The sequence below is a fragment of the Neolamprologus brichardi genome, chromosome 20 (assembly GCF_056152115.1).
Source record: "Neolamprologus brichardi isolate AB-2024 chromosome 20, ASM5615211v1, whole genome shotgun sequence".
NCBI classification, from domain to species: domain Eukaryota; kingdom Metazoa; phylum Chordata; class Actinopteri; order Cichliformes; family Cichlidae; genus Neolamprologus; species Neolamprologus brichardi.
The window spans coordinates 28,820,608-28,837,877 of NC_142123.1; the positions used below are offsets into that span (position 1 = coordinate 28,820,608).

The following is a 17,270-nucleotide window of genomic DNA, read 5'->3' on the forward strand; positions in this document are numbered from 1 at the left end:
TCGGAATACCTGACTTAAGTCCAGCTGACTCAGTGAAACAGACTTCCTGAAGAGTATTTTCCTTTGTTTAAAGTTCCATCCCTGACCCAACACTCACCTTCTCCTCTAGTAATGATATCCTGTCACTCTCTCCCTCACGGGGAATCACTGACAGAAACAACAGACTGCAGACGATGAAAAGCTGCAGAACTAAAGGGCTTTGCACTGTAAAGCCTGTGATTCCTTAAGCAATTAGGCTTACCCTAAGACGATTAACATGCAATAGAACCAAGGTCAAATCGTCTAATTACTCACTGAAACTCTGTTTTTGAGTATGCTGTGTTCTCAAAGGTACTTTTTGTAATCACCCTCTGCAAAACACCACTCAAACCTTCACCAGCAGAAGGCAGTGTTTTACCAGTGGGTGTATTTAACTGTTTCCAGGTGTTTGCTGCTGTTCTTTTAACTTCTAATATTTAATTTTGAACCTATACCCAAACTGCTCTTAATCATGTATGTGGTTAAATAAAGGTTACTTTGACTCACTGCACCATCTTATGATATATATTGGTATTACAGGAATGTACCACCCCATTTCAACCATGGTTATATGGTTGCAGCTGGTCCAACTGGTCGCAGCAGATGGCCGCCCCTGCCTGAGCCGGAGGTTTCTTCCTGTTAAAAGGGAGTTTTTCCTTCCCACTGTTGCCAAAGTGCTTGCTCATTGGTGGTCATATAATTGGTGGGTTTTTCTCTGTATCTATTATTGTACGATCTACTGTACAATATAAAGCGCCTTAAGGTGACTGTTGTTGTGATTTGGCACTATATAAATAAAATTGAATTGAATTGAATTGAATACAAAAGTGATCCCCTTAGAGTGTTTTTTAGTTTTAGTGTCCTTATTTTCTGTTACTAGTCAGCTAACATAAACTAATATAAGTCTACTGACCACAACCAACCCACGATGTCATGTTCTGTCCTGACAGAAGATGGAGCTAAACATGTTCTTAAAACTTTAATTTTAAGGACTTATTTCCTAAATCCAGCAACATGAACAGTATTACATCCATATCAGTTTTTGAGAGCTGAGCTCCGTGGGGTAAATTAGTCATTAGTACATTCAGTTCAATTCAGTTTTATTTATATAGCGCCAAATCACAACAAAAGTCACCTCAAGGCACTTTGTATTGTAAGGTAGACCCTACAATAATACATACAGAGAATAACCCAAAAATCATATGACCCCCAATGAGCAAGCACTTTTGCAACAGTGGCAAGGAAAAACTCCTTTTTAACAGGAAGAAACCTTCGGCAGAACCAGGCTCAGAGAGGGGCGGGGCCATCTGCCTGACCATTTGGGGTGAGAGAAGGAAGACAGGATAAAGACATGCTGTGGAAGAGAGACAGAGATTAGTAATGTAGTGTTTCATGTCCACTTTAAAACAATTCATAGACATATTTTTATGTAGAGAGTCTTACCAATTTTTTTAATCGGTCTTGTGATAGCTTTAGTTCATTTTTAATGTTCTCTGGAGTATGTTAAGAAACATCAACGAATCAAGTGACTAATTTGCATCCCCCTACAACTGGTTTACAGAAGTAGCATGAAGTTAAATCTAAACAGAGTCTAGAGAATAGAAACTAGAACTATGAACTAAGCAGTCCCAACAGAAAGCTCAAAATGACCCAACAAAAGCTGTAGACCATGACGTGAATAGGAATAAGACTAAATTTAAATTAGCCTTTAAGTACAACAGCAGTAGACTGAATAAAATTGACAAAAAATATAGAGAAACTGAAATAATAATATTATACTTTTAGACAGAACTTATTAAAAAGTCAGAAACATCACAATGTAATCAGGGTTTATCTCGAACATTGTTGGACTTCATTGTATTTTATATCTATTCATATTTAGTATCTATATATGCCCAATGTGCTGCATTGAAGAGTGTCATAGACGAATCTTTGGCTTTGTCTTGTTCGTGTCCATAAATTTGTAATATAATTCTTGAGTGGGTTGTAAATGATCCACATTTATAGGTCATCGTGAACTTAATAGAGAACAGTCTAAATATAAAGCAAATTCAGAATATCTTCCATGTTATTTTACCTGAACAACAGCGATGGATTTGAACACATGCAGGGAGGTGTTTCACAGCTAGAGGTGACAGAGAGAAGCACTCGGGATGAGATGTCAAGTTCCTGGGTTAATGTGCATTGGCAGGACTGTTAAATAAGTCAGCAGTGATCTCAGAGTGACTGTAAACAGCTTCTGGCAAAGAGCACCTCAAACTCACAAAGGTCATATGTCACATATCTGCCTTCCCTGTAAGTTCAGTGCTCACTGGGACATAACAACTGTATATATGAAATCACCTGTCAAGTCTGTGCTCAGCCGATGACAACACAAAAAAAATGCCACTATAATTCACATTACATATGATGACTTACGGAAAGGTCAAAAATACAGCAGAACTCACCACCACAATAACATGTTTTACAATTCAGCCTCTGACTGGCTCTCTGGGTAATATTTCAGGGGCAACCAGTGCCGCCGATTCTTTTTAAATCATATTTTCTGGCTTTTTTTCCTATACAAATGTAAGCATACTATCAATCTTTGTGTCTAATTTGAAGAAAATGTCGACATTTTGCCTAAAATATCAAACTGCAAAATTTCAGTTTTAACCTCTTTGTTTTTACGCTGGATAAAGAAGCCAGATGACAGTAACACACAAATACTGTATTATACATCATGCCAGTATGCAATTAGTATGAGCACAGCGTTTCTAGTGCAAGATTAAAATGAATTTAAAATTTAAAGTAAGTGCGCTGAGAAGATATGCATGCATAATACAAAACATCCATGCGGCATTTGTACATGTCTCATCTGTAGTGTTACAAGCTGTGTGCTCAGCAGAGAGACTCTCTCCAGCAGACCAAAAAAGGGGAGAAAAAGTAGGTCAGCATCCCAGAGACCCACATGTCTCTCCTGGAGATGCCGCAGCGGTGCTTATGTCTGCAAAGAGCGAGTCTGCGATGGAAGCAAAAATGGGAGCCGACGGCTCCCTGCCTCCCTGCACAGAGGCAGGACTCATCCCTGCTCCCGGTACATGCCACACAGAGTTGGCAACGGGAGATGAAACATGAAGAGTCTACTACTGATATGATGGCTTGTAATCTGCCCATAAATCTCATCATCCAAATCATAAAAGAAGAGTTTGACATTTTGGAAAATGCACTTATCTTAGATTAAGGTCAATACCACTTTCATAACTCTAATTAAAATATAAAGGTACAGCCATTGAAAGCTCACCGCTGCGGGCATCCTGGTGTTGTCCCTGCTCATTTTATCTGGGGCTAATAAGACCTGTGGAAAATAATGGTTGGAACCATGTAGTTTCAGTGGGACAGAAAAAACATGAAGAGAGTCACGTCTGATGAAAATAGCTTGGACAACTGCGGGGCAAAATTTGGTGCCTTTGCCCTATTTTAAAGGTTTTAGACGTTTTATTGCTCTTGTTTTTTGGGTTATGAAGGTTCCATAAGATTATGGCTTATTCAGTTATCGTCAGAAGTTTTCATCGGTTAGGTTGCTGTTTCAACAGTACTCAGCCACAGTTTTTCAGCTGTCAGTCACACACCAACAACAACAGCAACAGGACTCAGTTCAATCTTCTTAAATGCAGGTGTAGTTGTTGATGCTGCTCAGGTGTGTCAGCCTCCCCACAGTGGCGCCACAGACCACGCCCTGCCACATGCAGATCCTAACTTCGAGATGTGTCACCACTTTGCCAAGGTCTGACCAAAAAATTAGGCCAAAATCAACACCTTTAAGCACAACTAAATTTGTGCCAAGTATTTTCCGTAGAAAAGCTTTACAGTGAGAACAAGACTGAGCTATCTGGCCCAGACAAGAAGCATGCTTGGAGGAATAATGTTGGAGGTTTCAAACCTAAGGATACTTTACCAGCTGTCAGACATGGTGGCAGTAGCATCATGCTCATGGCCTACTTTGATGCCAGTGGTACTGGTGCATTGCACAAAGAAATAATGATGAGAAAATATGATGACATATTCTTCAACTCCATATAAAACAGGGACATAGGCAACATTTCTGCACAGTCACTATGTTAGAGTTTCTTTGGAACCTGAAGTCACTATATTTATATAAAACAGTGGTGTGCTAAGTCAGCTAATGTTAGCATGCTTGGTTAGCAAACTGTCAGTTCTGAAAACCATGCCATTATCACTTTTACTGATTTCTATTCAAGTTTTTTCCCCTTTAATATGAATTCATTTTTAATTTAGGACAGCTTCAGACCTAGTTAGCATGCTAACTAAAACAATATATAAATATTTAAGATAATATCACTGTGCTCAAAGTTCAGTGAATGAGGATACATTTGTTAATTAGCATATGCAAAATTAGCCTTTGATTTTGAGGTTGCACCATAAGAAGATGTCTAAGTTGTTTAATATCTAAAATTAGAATTAAGTACTGATAGGCATTGAGCTTTAGTGTAAAGATATAGAAAACAGTTAGTCTCCCAACCACTGTTTCAATACAAGGTTATATCTTAGAAAACATGGTTTGCTAACATAAACGTCCTAGCATGTTAATATTTAGCAGGTAGTCACAATGTTCAATGTAGGTTAGTATTCTATAGATAATCTAAATAATTTTGTCTTGATGATGGTAGTAGATGTATGGAAGTTTGTTTCTACTACTTAAAAAAGGTACTGAAAATCTCAAAATCTCCGCAAGTTTATGTCAAAATTTTAACTTACAATGTATCTTTAAATTTTGAGTTACTTCTCAGTACGTTGAAATTTTGGGGTACCTAATCAAATATTTTACCAATGGACAACAAAATAAATAGATAAATACATTCTTTAGTGGTGTACATTTACTCATACTACCTAGATAATGAGCTAAAACACTAAGAAACCAAAGAAGATAGCTTAGCCTCGAGTGCAACACACAATTGTGGTTGCACTTGGTTGCACAAAGGTGTATGTACTAAATATGAAAAAGCTTTAAAAAATGTAAATGTAAAAACTTAGAGTCTGAGTTATCATGGTCATCATGTTCATTATTTAATTTATTGTATAAGCTATTGTAAAATACACAACAAATTTCAAATTGAATCTAATAATGGTGCAGCGTGAACATTTTAATTAATTTCAGTGATGAATTTTAACAAAATCTGAACTTCATGGTGGCACTAAGAGAGAAACCAACCAACTGCTACCATTTAGGTGCATTTTTGATTCCCATACAAAATCCCTCATACGTGCTCAGTTTGTTTTCTGTGTTTGACCTTAAGGAAACTGAGCTGTGGCTAAGCACCTGCTGCTATTACTTAATATGTAATAACATTTAATAGGGATATCCTCTCATCCAGCTAGGACAGAACTTTAATAAGCATATTTTCCTAAATTTGTACTTATTACTTCATCAAACGCTTTCAAAGGAAAGCCTGTGCTCATATGCATCACCTACCAAGATCGTGTGATGTTATAATAAAACCCAGAACAGTCTAGAAAATATGTGTGCTACCAAGTTTGCTGTTAAGTTTCTCCAGCAGTCTGCATTTTGGGATCAGCCAACTGCTGACTCAACAGCTTCAGAAGGAGGGGAGTGCTTTGATCTCAGATTAGTAAAAGGAGCTCGGGGGTAAGGCAAGGACTGAGAAAACTGAGACAAAGTTGATGAGGACTTTCGTGAACCATGAAATATTCTTTAGCTGAAGTAGAAGATAAAATCAATAATCATATTCATAAGCATGATGGACGAAGTAAGTTTTACATAAAAAGTAAAAATTCAAAATTTACAAGGCAAAAGAAACTTACACATACACAACCGTGAAACTGTAACTACATCTTTTTTTTTTAAACAGTCTGTAAAGTATAACCTGATTAGTTTTTTCAAATCAATTAAATTTCTATGAATCAACTTGACTATAAGATTGCTGTAATAATAAGAACAGATAATATTTTATCAACTCTTCAGACATTTTGTTTGTCAAACTCTTAACCTGTGAAATAATTAGAAATTGGAATTAGAAATAATTAGATTGTCATGTTCAAGATTTGAGCTTTTGGGGATGGTGTGAAGATGGAAGATGGGTACATTGTGGTCAGAAAGTGACGGACATGGTCAGCAACCCAGATAGGCTATAGCATTTTAGCTATGATGTGATGGTAGTTTGCCAAGAAAATACTCCCCATACGATTACACCAGCAGCAGCCTGAACCATGAATACAAGGCAGAGTGAGATTGTGTGAACTGCAGCCTCAGTTTCCTGTCCTGAGGTGGCACCAGGTGGAGTCTTCTGCTATAGCTCACCTGCCTCAAAGTTCAATGTGTTGTGTGTTCATAGATGCTCTTGTGCATACTTTGGATGCAACAAGTGGTTATTTGAGTACATGTTGCCTTCCTTGAAGCTTGAAGCAGTCTGGCCATTCTCCTCTGACCTGGCATCAACAAGGGACAGTCACTACTATATTCAATTTTCTCTTCATCAGATCCTCTGTAAACCCTTTAAACCCTGTGGGAGGGAAACAAAGACAGCAGGGAAGAGGAATAGTGATGAAGGGCAAAGAAAAGGGCAAAGAAAAAAAAAAGGGGGGGGGGGGGGCAAAGAAAAAAAAAAAGGGGGGGGGGGCAAAAAAAATACATATTTTTATATATATCACCTGGATCACCTGTTGAGATGACCACGAATATCTTTAAAACTGTCGTACCAGTCCAATGATGAGAAAAATTTGAGGTAAAAGTTCGTTCAATTAATTACTTGTCTTGCTAAACAAAAAGTCAAAGAGTCACCAGTCAGTGTGGGGAATGTAACTGTTGTTACTTTGTTACATAGTTTTTATAGAGCAGATTTTCCACAAGATAAATGGAAACACATGCTTCTAGCTGGAAAGTCAGAGGACCATCATATATATATATATATATATATATATATATATATATATATATATATATATATATATATATATATATATATATATGTATATATATATATTCTTTGGTTGAGGGTGGGGTGGGGTGGGGGGCTTCATGCATGTGATTTACTCAATCAATAAAAATGTTAGTGTCATGGTTATAACACATGAATAGGCAGTGGACTGCCAAAAGCAGTAGGATTCTTTATCTGGAGAATATAAATGTCTGTTCTGAAGTTCATGGCAATGCATACAGTAGTATTTCATTCTGAAGCAAAGTGCTTGAAGACCAGCCAATAAAAGTATTAAATATTTTGCAAAGGCTGATGTCTCTGTCATTCCTGCTAAAAGATGATGCCATTTCTTCCCAAGAGTGAGATCATCTCCATTCATGGCCTGAGCGGCAGCCTTTTTAAAGCCAGGATAGGAGGAACAATGGTGCTTAGTGAAAACCTGCAGAGAAATCCCAAACAGGCGCTCTTTCTCCAAGCTTTCCCATTTCCTGTGCATTTATAATAGGCTTGCTTAGGAAGTGGAAGTACTTAACAGAGAGTCATTTAAGAGCTGCATGGGAAAAACGAAGTTGTGGGATACAGGATTAAAGGCCATTGTAAAGTGCTCTTTTGAATTTACATCATATAGATTTTGCAGCTTTGACAAAATATGATTAGTTGATATGAAAACAAACTATAATTCATCAAAAGTGTGGAAGTTAAGAGAAATTATAACCAAACCTACTGTGGGCGTTTGCTTATTCACCATCTGCTCACCAGAGAATATAAAAATACTTTCATCCCACTTCTCTGATGAATATACATATAACACAGGACTATCAGTTTTAAAAAAAAATCATCTTTTATTTTTATTTATTCCACTGGCCACTGTAATGTCATCTAACATTTGCTGTGCACTTTTTCTGCACTACAGTTAGTAATGCAGATATATTCTGTTTTATTTTGCTTTATTATTTAATGATCTATACTTCACTATGTATGTTTTTTTTATTTTTAGTTTATGTTATTTATATTTTTTACTTACTGAGCTCTTTATTACCATCATTAGTATCATTACTATTATTATTATTATGTATTTTTAACTTATGTTTATCTTTATCATATTTTCTTTAGTTTTGAATTACTGAACTCCTGTTTGAATACATTTTACTTTATATTTGTAATTATTTAATTAAAGATTGTTTAAAAAAAATGAACTCCTTTCTTTTTTGTAATTGTTTAAATTTTTTTAAGCTATTTTGTTTTCTCGTGTTTTTTTTTGCTTTATTTAAGCTAGTTTTGTTAGATAGTGTTTAAAAGTATCCCAACATTTGGGATTTTGTGGAAGTTTAAGAACTGGATTAAGATGAACATTATCATTGTTATTAGGTACTACAGTTACCTACATATTTCAATGTTTCTTTTTTTTTCTTTTTTCTTTTTTTTCAATTTTAACAGAAATATAATGAAAATGTTGCCATCATTTTGGCCGGAGTATTGTTGTCTAGTTCATAGTTGTCAAACTCTAGCCCGCGGGCCAAATTTGGCCTGCAGCCTAATTACATTTGGCCCGCGAAGCCATACCAAATTACTATTAGAGCTGGCCTACTGGTATTATACAGCTAATATATATATTGTTTAGTATTAAGCTTTGCTTGTTCCATATTCAGTTTTTCAGCAAAACTTATTTGAGTCCATAAGAAAAGATTCATTCTTATATCTGGAGGAAGATTTTTTTTTCAATAAATATTAATGTTAGCCCGCGACTTTGTTCCAGTTTTGAATTTTGGCCCACTGTGTATTTGAGTTTGACACCCCTGCCATAAGTCATTGTTGATTTTGTCTTCACTCTCCATCCCCTGCCAAGCTGCACCTGTGATTCTGCGGCTGCTCGCTGATGAGCTGACAGATAAGATCTTTTCTTATCCTCTGCATCCTTACCCTATCACCTCTGCCTCCCACAGGGCGCCAGCCTGCCCTGTTGAAACACTATTTTTTTTCAGTGTTTCAACTGAAAAAATAGAATGCCAATGATGCAAAGTAGAATGCCTTTGATCCCTTGTGATGTCATAATCTTGCTGAGAGACAAAACCCTTAAATAGGAGCTTTGCTCTGTTAAACTTTGCTGCTCAACGGACCTTGACCTGACAGTAAGCAAACCCTTTTGGAGAGTTTTGAGAGAATTTCGCGTTACTTAGAAATTCACTGACCAAGCCGACACATTTCACCATGTCAGCTAACCCATCCTTCCGCTCAAATGAGCTTGGAATAGTTAAAGGGAGCATTTTGGGAAACCACTACAAGGTAGAGGCTTTCCTTGGAGAAGGGGGCTTTGGTATTGTAGCCAAATGTCGTGATACCAAAACCAACCAAGCTGTGGCTATTAAAGTCAACAAGAGCGACCCTGATATTCTGCAACAGGCAAAACTGGAACTTTTCATTCTGGAGCAGCTGAGAAGGCTGGATCCAGATGCCGCCAACATTGTTAAATGGAACGGCGTTTTCCACGACGGAGAGCGGGTTTGCTTAAAGTTCGAACTCCTTGATCAATGCCTGTGGGACTATATAGGGGACCGGAAAAACCAGGGTCTCCCCATAAGTGAAGTCAGGCCAATTTTAGGTCAGCTCACAAATGCTCTGTCCCACCTGGGTTCTGTGGGAATAGTGCACGCTGACCTCAAACCGGGAAACATCATGGTTGTAAACCGCCATGAGTCTCCCATCAAAGTCAAACTTATAGACTTTGGCCTCGCATGTCCTGCGTCTGCAGTGATGCCTGGTGACCGTGTGGGGACGGTTGGTTATAGTGCACCTGAGGTTATGCTTGGCCTTCCTTACAATGAAGCAAGTGACATGTGGTCTCTGGGGCTGGTGGCTGTGGAGCTTGGTACAGGGGTGCCACTCTACCCTGGAAATGAAGACTATGATGTTTTGAAATACATCATAGAGACTCAGGGTCAGCCACCAGATCATGTTCTAGACTCTGGCGTGTACACTGAAGACTATTTCATTGAAGACAACGACAACCAACAGCGCTGGACATTTAAGACTGACCAACAATTTCAGTACGAGACAGGATATGAGTCCCTGGAGACAAGATACATAAAACTGACGCGTCTCGATGACCTCGAACAAGTAATGATGTTTAGAAGAGGACCTGAAAATGGCCAACGTTTGTTTGTAAGCTTAATTAAACAGATGTTGGCCTTGGATGCAAACCAGCGCATAACACCGTCTGAGGTTCTCCGGCATCCCTTTTTCAACCCTAAGAGTTCTCCTTGCATTGACATGAGTGCTGAAAGACCACAAAACCCGGTGGTCTTTCAGCACCCTTCAAAGTTGAAATGCAAGAGATCAGAGAAAATCAACTGCAGTTTTCAAAATTCGGTTGAATTTTCTCAGCAAGTATTCGTTCACACATCAGCCAGCCCATCTTTCAGCTCAGATGAGCTTGAAATAGTTGAAGGGAGCATTTTGGGAAACCACTACAAGGTAGAGGCTTTCCTCGGAGAAGGGGGCTTTGGTATTGTAGCAGAATGCCGTGATACCAAAACCAACCAAGCTGTGGCTATTAAGGTGAACAAGAACCGCACTGATATTCTGCAACAGGCAAAAAAGGAAATTTTCATCCTGGAGCAGCTGCGAAGGTTGGATCCAGATGCCGCCAACATTGTTAAATGGAACGGCTTTTTCCTTGACAGAGAGCGAGTTTGCCTGAAATTTGAACTCCTAGATCAATGCCTGTGGGACTACATAGGGGACCCGAATAACCGGCGTCTCCCCATAAGCGAAGTCAGGCCAATTTTAGGTCAACTCACAAATGCTCTGTCCCACCTGGGTTCTTTGGGAATAGTACACGCTGACCTCAAACCTGGAAACATCATGGTTGTAAATCGCTATGAGTCTCCAGTCAAAGTCAGACTTATAGACTTTGGCCTCGCATGTCCTGCGTCTGCAGTGATGCCTGGTGACCGTGTGGGGACAGTTGGTTATAGTGCACCTGAGGTTATGCTTGGCCTTCCTTATAACGAAGCATGTGACATGTGGTCTCTGGGGCTGGTGGCTGTGGAGCTTGTTACAGGGGTGCCACTCTACCCTGGAAAAAAATATTATGATGTTTTGAAATTCATCATAGAGACTCAGGGTCAGCCACCAGATCATGTTCTCGATCCTGGCGTGTACACTGAAGACTACTTCACAAAAGACAACTACAACCAACAACGCTGGACATTTAAGACCGCCCAACAATTTAAATACGAGACAGGATATGAATCTTTGGAGACAAGATACATAAAACTGACACGTCTGGATGACCTCGAACAAATAATGATGTTTAGACGAGGACCAGAAGATGGCCAACGCTTATTTGTCAGCCTAATTAAAGAGATGTTGGCCTTGGATGCACACCAGCGGATAACACCCTCTCAGGTTCTCCGGCATCCCTTTTTCAACCCTGGCCTCTCCAACAGGTTCCCAAGTATCAACATTGAAAAACCATACAGAGTCAATCTCCAGCATGGCACCTTCCACCCTGGACAAAAGTGATAAAAACACAAACTGGGGTTGGAAAAGGATGTTAACAGCAAATTACACTGGAAACATTAATTAATCTGCTCCAATAATTATCACTTTGGCTTTTTTTTTTTTCTTTTAATTTTCACTCCCTCCACCCCAACCAGTCGCGGCAGATGACTGTCCCTTCCTGAGCCTGGTTCTGTCGAAGGTTTCTTCCTTTTTAAAGGGAGTTTTTCCTTCCCACTGTCGCTAAATGCTTGCTCATAGGGAATCTTCTGATTGCTGGGGTGGCCAAAACTCTAGGGGAACTAGCAATTCTTGTGAAAATTTAAAAAAAAGAAAAAAGCCTACCAATATTCAAAGCAGAGCAGCGGACACCTTACCATCACATCAGTCCTTTAATCCGACCTAAAACACCATGTTTACAGAAATAAATTCCATACAAATTGGAACTAAATTGTTGTTTTTGATTGTTTATAAATATATAGTGCTACCCTTCAGCCTCCTAGTAGACATACCTGTGTTATAAATGTGAAACTCCTCCGATTTTCAGAAAAGTTGACCTCTGACCTTGAAGTCAAGGTCACTGAGATTTAAGCTTCACAGAGATTTTCAGTAGATGCAACCATGGTATTGATTTGAAAAATCTACACAATCACAAACTTGGATGTCCACAGCGCCTCGCCATATGCCAAAGATTAAGAGGTGTTGTTTTCTAGGTTTTTATAAAGATTACAAAACACAAATAACAAAAATGCCAACGCTATTGTCATTTTTGACAACGCTATTTTGATGTTGTCTAATGTAGTGCAAAAAAACAAAACAAACCCAAAATGTAATAAATAAAGTAAATAAGGTATATACTACATAGTATACAAAATTTTAGTGGTCCACAATGGGGTCAATGAACATAATGAAGGAAGTAAGTCTTTTATATGACAATGGTGTGAAAAAGCGTTTTCCTATTTATTTGTATGTTTGTCACACTTAAACATTTCAGATCATCAAACATTTTTTTCTTTTTTATGTAAAAAGAAAAATCCTTTAACTGTCCAGTTTTCTTGATGTTATGATGCTTCTACCACTGGTTTGTCATTAATAAATCAGACTTTGGCTGCTGCAGCAGAAAAAGACAAAGAGAAAATGTAATCACACAAATCAGAGGTGCAGATTTACACTTTACCTGAAACAGAGCAAAAGTGCTTTTTAAATAGGTTAATGAATATTAAGTAATATAGGCTAGATGTCTGGACATTACTAGTTTCATTTGGGCCTTCTGGGCCATTAGTCCTCTGGCTTATTGCCAGTTACCAGCCAAATAGATTGTGTATTTTATTATCTTAGTGTGTTAAAGATTCTAGTTCTTATTCTGGTCAAACTGTGCTTCATTATTTGTTTACAGCACAGCTACAGTTCCAGGTGACTTCAAGTCAAAAGGATACTACATGTCAATGGCCAGCAGCCTGTATTCAGTTTGAATATTGCTGTAAATGTACCTGGATCTGTTTCTATTGGGTTGTGAATTTGGTCTCACTGTTACATCCAACTTTTAGAGTGGGATAAAGACAAAAAGAAACAAGAGAGAATGGATTTGTAGTTAGAAATCCAAAGTTGCTTCTGTTTTGCCCACAAACATTGATGATGATTTCACATCACTAAGCAGGTTATCAAATGTGGACAGAATGTTAGCAGAATCTTATAATTCTCATAAGATTCTGTTTTTGTGTCATTCAATACAATGTGTTTATGTGTGACATACTGATATGAATCATAGTATCTTATGGAATTCCAAAAATGGCTGCCAGGACAGCTGCCACCACACTGATGTGACATACTACAAATCAACTCTTTGATGCTCTGTGCTGAGTCTGCACAATAACCTGCACTTAAACATTCATTTAATATCACGTACACATATACACATACTGTCCCTCAAGAAGATACTGAGAAAAAATAAAGAATAACATTGAGACTGTAACTTTGCCATAAGTCATAGGTGTCAAACTTTGGCCTGCAGCCTAATTACATTTGGCCCGCGAAGCCATACCAAATTACTATTAGAGCTGGCCTACTGGTATTATACAGCTAATATATATATTGTTTAGTATTAAGCTTTGCTTGTTCCACATTCAGTTTTCCAGCAAAACTTATTTGAGTCCATAAGAAAAGATTCATTCTTATATCTGGAGGAAGTTTTTTTTTTTTCAATAAATATTAATGTTAGCCCGTGACTTTTTTCCAGTTTTGAATTAAAGCCCACTGTGTATTTGAGTTTGACACCCCTGCCATAAGTCATTGTTGATTTTGTCTTCACTCTCCATCCCCTGCCAAGCTGCACCTGTGATTCTGCGGCTGCTCACTGATGAGCTGACAGATAAGATCTTTTCTTATCCTCTGCATCCTTACCCTATCACCTCTGCCTCCCACAGGGCGCCAGCCTGCCCTGTTGAAACACTATTTTTTTTCAATGTTTCAACTGAAAAAATAGAATGCCATTGATCAAAAATAGAATGCCAATGATGCAAAGTAGAATGCCTTTGATCTCTTGTGATGTCATCATCTTGCTGAGAGACAAAACCCTTAAATAGGAGCTTTGCTCTGTTAAACTTTGCTGCTCAACGGACCTTGACCTGACAGTAAGCAAACCCTTTTGGAGAGTTTTGAGAGAATTTCGCGTTACTTAGCAATTCACTGACCAAGCCGACACATTTCACCATGTCAGCTAACCCATCCTTCCGCTCAAATGAGCTTGGAATAGTTAAAGGGAGCATTTTGGGAAACCACTACAAGGTAGAGGCTTTCCTTGGAGAAGGGGGCTTTGGTATTGTAGCCAAATGTCGTGATACCAAAACCAACCAAGCTGTGGCTATTAAAGTCAACAAGAGCGACCCTGATATTCTGCAACAGGCAAAACTGGAACTTTTCATCCTGGAGCAGCTGAGAAGGTTGGATCCAGATGCCGCCAACATTGTTAAATGGAACGGCGTTTTCCACGACGGAGAGCGGGTTTGCTTAAAGTTCGAACTCCTTGATCAATGCCTGTGGGACTATATAGGGGACCGGAAAAACCAGGGTCTCCCCATAAGTGAAGTCAGGCCAATTTTAGGTCAGCTCACAAATGCTCTGTCCCACCTGGGTTCTGTGGGAATAGTGCACGCTGACCTCAAACCTGGAAACATCATGGTTGTAAACCGCCATGAGTCTCCCATCAAAGTCAAACTTATAGACTTTGGCCTCGCATGTCCTGCGTCTGCAGTGATGCCTGGTGACCGTGTGGGGACGGTTGGTTATAGTGCACCTGAGGTTATGCTTGGCCTTCCTTACAATGAAGCAAGTGACATGTGGTCTCTGGGGCTGGTGGCTGTGGAGCTTGGTACAGGGGTGCCACTCTACCCTGGAAATGAAGACTATGATGTTTTGAAATACATCATAGAGACTCAGGGTCAGCCACCGGATCATGTTCTAGACTCTGGCGTGTACACTGAAGACTACTTCATTGAAGACAACGACAACCAACAGCGCTGGACATTTAAGACTGACCAACAATTTCAGTACGAGACAGGATATGAGTCCCTGGAGACAAGATACATAAAACTGACGCGTCTCGATGACCTGGAACAAGTAATGATGTTTAGAAGAGGACCTGAAAATGGCCAACGTTTGTTTGTAAGCTTAATTAAACAGATGTTGGCCTTGGATGCAAACCAGCGCATAACACCGTCGGAGGTTCTCCGGCATCCCTTTTTCAACCCTAAGAGTTCCCCTTGCATTGACATGAGTGCTGAAAGACCACCAAACCCGGTGGTCTTTCAGCACCCTTCAAACTTGAAATGCAAGAGATCAGAGAAAATCAACTGCAGTTTTCAAAACTCGGTTGAATTTTCTCAGCAAGTATTTGTCCACACATCAGCCAGCCCATCCTTCAGCTCAGATGAGCTTGAAATAGTTGAAGGGAGCATTTTGGGAAACCACTACAAGGTAGAGGCTTTCCTCGGAGAAGGGGGCTTTGGTATTGTAGCAGAATGCCGTGATACCAAAACCAACCGAGCTGTGGCTATTAAGGTGAACAAGAACCGCACTGATATTCTGCAACAGGCAAAAAAGGAAATTTTCATCCTGGAGCAGCTGCGAAGGTTGGATCCAGATGCCGCCAACATTGTTAAATGGAACGGCTTTTTCCTTGACAGAGAGCGAGTTTGCCTGAAATTTGAACTCCTAGATCAATGCCTGTGGGACTACATAGGGGACCCGAATAACCGGCGTCTCCCCATAAGTGAAGTCAGGCCAATTTTAGGTCAACTCACAAATGCTCTGTCCCACCTGGGTTCTTTGGGAATAGTGCACGCTGACCTCAAACCTGGAAACATCATGGTTGTAAATCGCTATGAGTCTCCAGTCAAAGTCAGACTTATAGACTTTGGCCTCGCATGTACTGCGTCTGCAGTGATGCCTGGTGACCGTGTGGGGACAGTTGGTTATAGTGCACCTGAGGTTATGCTTGGCCTTCCTTATAACGAAGCAAGTGACATGTGGTCTCTGGGGCTGGTGGCTGTTGAGCTTGTTACAGGGGTGCCACTCTACCCTGGAAAAAAATATTATGATGTTTTGAAATTCATCATAGAGTCTCAGGGTCAGCCACCAGATCATGTTCTCGATCCTGGCGTGTACACTGAAGACTATTTCACAAAAGACAACTACAACTACAACCAACAACGCTGGACATTTAAGACCGCCCAACAATTTAAATATGAGACAGGATATGAATCTTTGGAGACAAGATACATAAAACTGACACGTCTGGATGACCTCGAACAAATAATGATGTTTAGACGAGGACCAGAAGATGGCCAACGCTTATTTGTCAGTCTAATTAAAGAGATGTTGGCCTTGGATGCACACCAGCGGATAACACCCTCTCAGGTTCTACGGCATCCCTTTTTCAACCCTGGCCTCTCCAACAGGTTCCCAAGTATCAACATTGAAAAACCATACAGAGTCAATCTCCAGCATGGCACCTTCCACCCTGGACAAAAGTGATAAAAACACAAACTGGGGTTGGAAAAGGATGTTAACAGCAAATTACACTGGAAACATTAATTAATCTGCTCCAATAATTATCACTTTGCCTTTTTTTTTTTCTTTTAATTTTCACTCCCCCCACCCCAACCAGTCGCGGCAGATGACTGTCCCTTCCTGAACCTGGTTCTGTCGAAGGTTTCTTCCTTTTTAAAGGGAGTTTTTCCTTCCCACTGTCGCTAAATGCTTGCTCATAGGGAATCTTCTGATTGCTGGGGTGGCCAAAACTCTAGGGGAACTAGCAATTCTTGTGAAAATTAAAAAAAAAGAAAAAAGCCTACCAATATTCAAAGCAGAGCAGCGGACACCTTACCATCACATCAGTCCTTTAATCCGACCTAAAACACCATGTTTACAGAAATAAATTCCATACAAATTGGAACTAAATTGTTGTTTTTGATTGTTTATAAATATATAGTGCTACCCTTCAGCCTCCTAGTAGACATACCTGTGTTATAAATGTGAAACTCCTCCGATTTTCAGAAAAGTTGACCTCTGACCTTGAAGTCAAGGTCACTGAGATTTAAGCTTCACAGAGATTTTCAGTAGATGCAACCATGGTATTGATTTGAAAAATCTACACAATCACAAACTTGGATGTCCACAGCGCCTCGCCATATACCAAAGATTAAGAGGTGTTTTTTTCTAGGTTTTTATAAAGATTACAAAACACAAATAACAAAAATGCCAACGCTATTGTCATTTTTGACAACGCTATTTTGATGTTGTCTAATGTAGTGCAAAAAA

General features: G+C 39.3%; 2 protein-coding genes across 2 annotated transcripts; both read left to right on the forward strand.

Moving 5' to 3' along the window:
- Window positions 1-9,143: 9,143 nt before the first annotated feature.
- On the forward strand, window positions 9,144-12,129 carry LOC148097016 (uncharacterized). The gene has a single exon (XM_087833635.1). It carries the CDS (start codon window positions 9,162-9,164, stop codon window positions 11,475-11,477), a length of 2,316 nt encoding a protein of 771 aa, XP_087689761.1. The 5' UTR covers window positions 9,144-9,161; the 3' UTR covers window positions 11,478-12,129.
- Window positions 12,130-14,007: 1,878 nt separating this feature from the next.
- Window positions 14,008-16,521, forward strand: LOC148097017 (uncharacterized). The gene has a single exon (XM_087833863.1). It carries the CDS (start codon window positions 14,163-14,165, stop codon window positions 16,482-16,484), a length of 2,322 nt encoding a protein of 773 aa, XP_087689989.1. The 5' UTR covers window positions 14,008-14,162; the 3' UTR covers window positions 16,485-16,521.
- Window positions 16,522-17,270: the final 749 nt, after the last annotated feature.

Bases quoted from the DNA above. Each gene is read 5' to 3' on its own strand.
- LOC148097016 (XM_087833635.1), top strand. From the start codon at position 9,162: ATGTCAGCTAACCCATCCTTCCGCTCAAATGAGCTTGGAATAGTTAAA.
- LOC148097017 (XM_087833863.1), top strand. From the start codon at position 14,163: ATGTCAGCTAACCCATCCTTCCGCTCAAATGAGCTTGGAATAGTTAAA.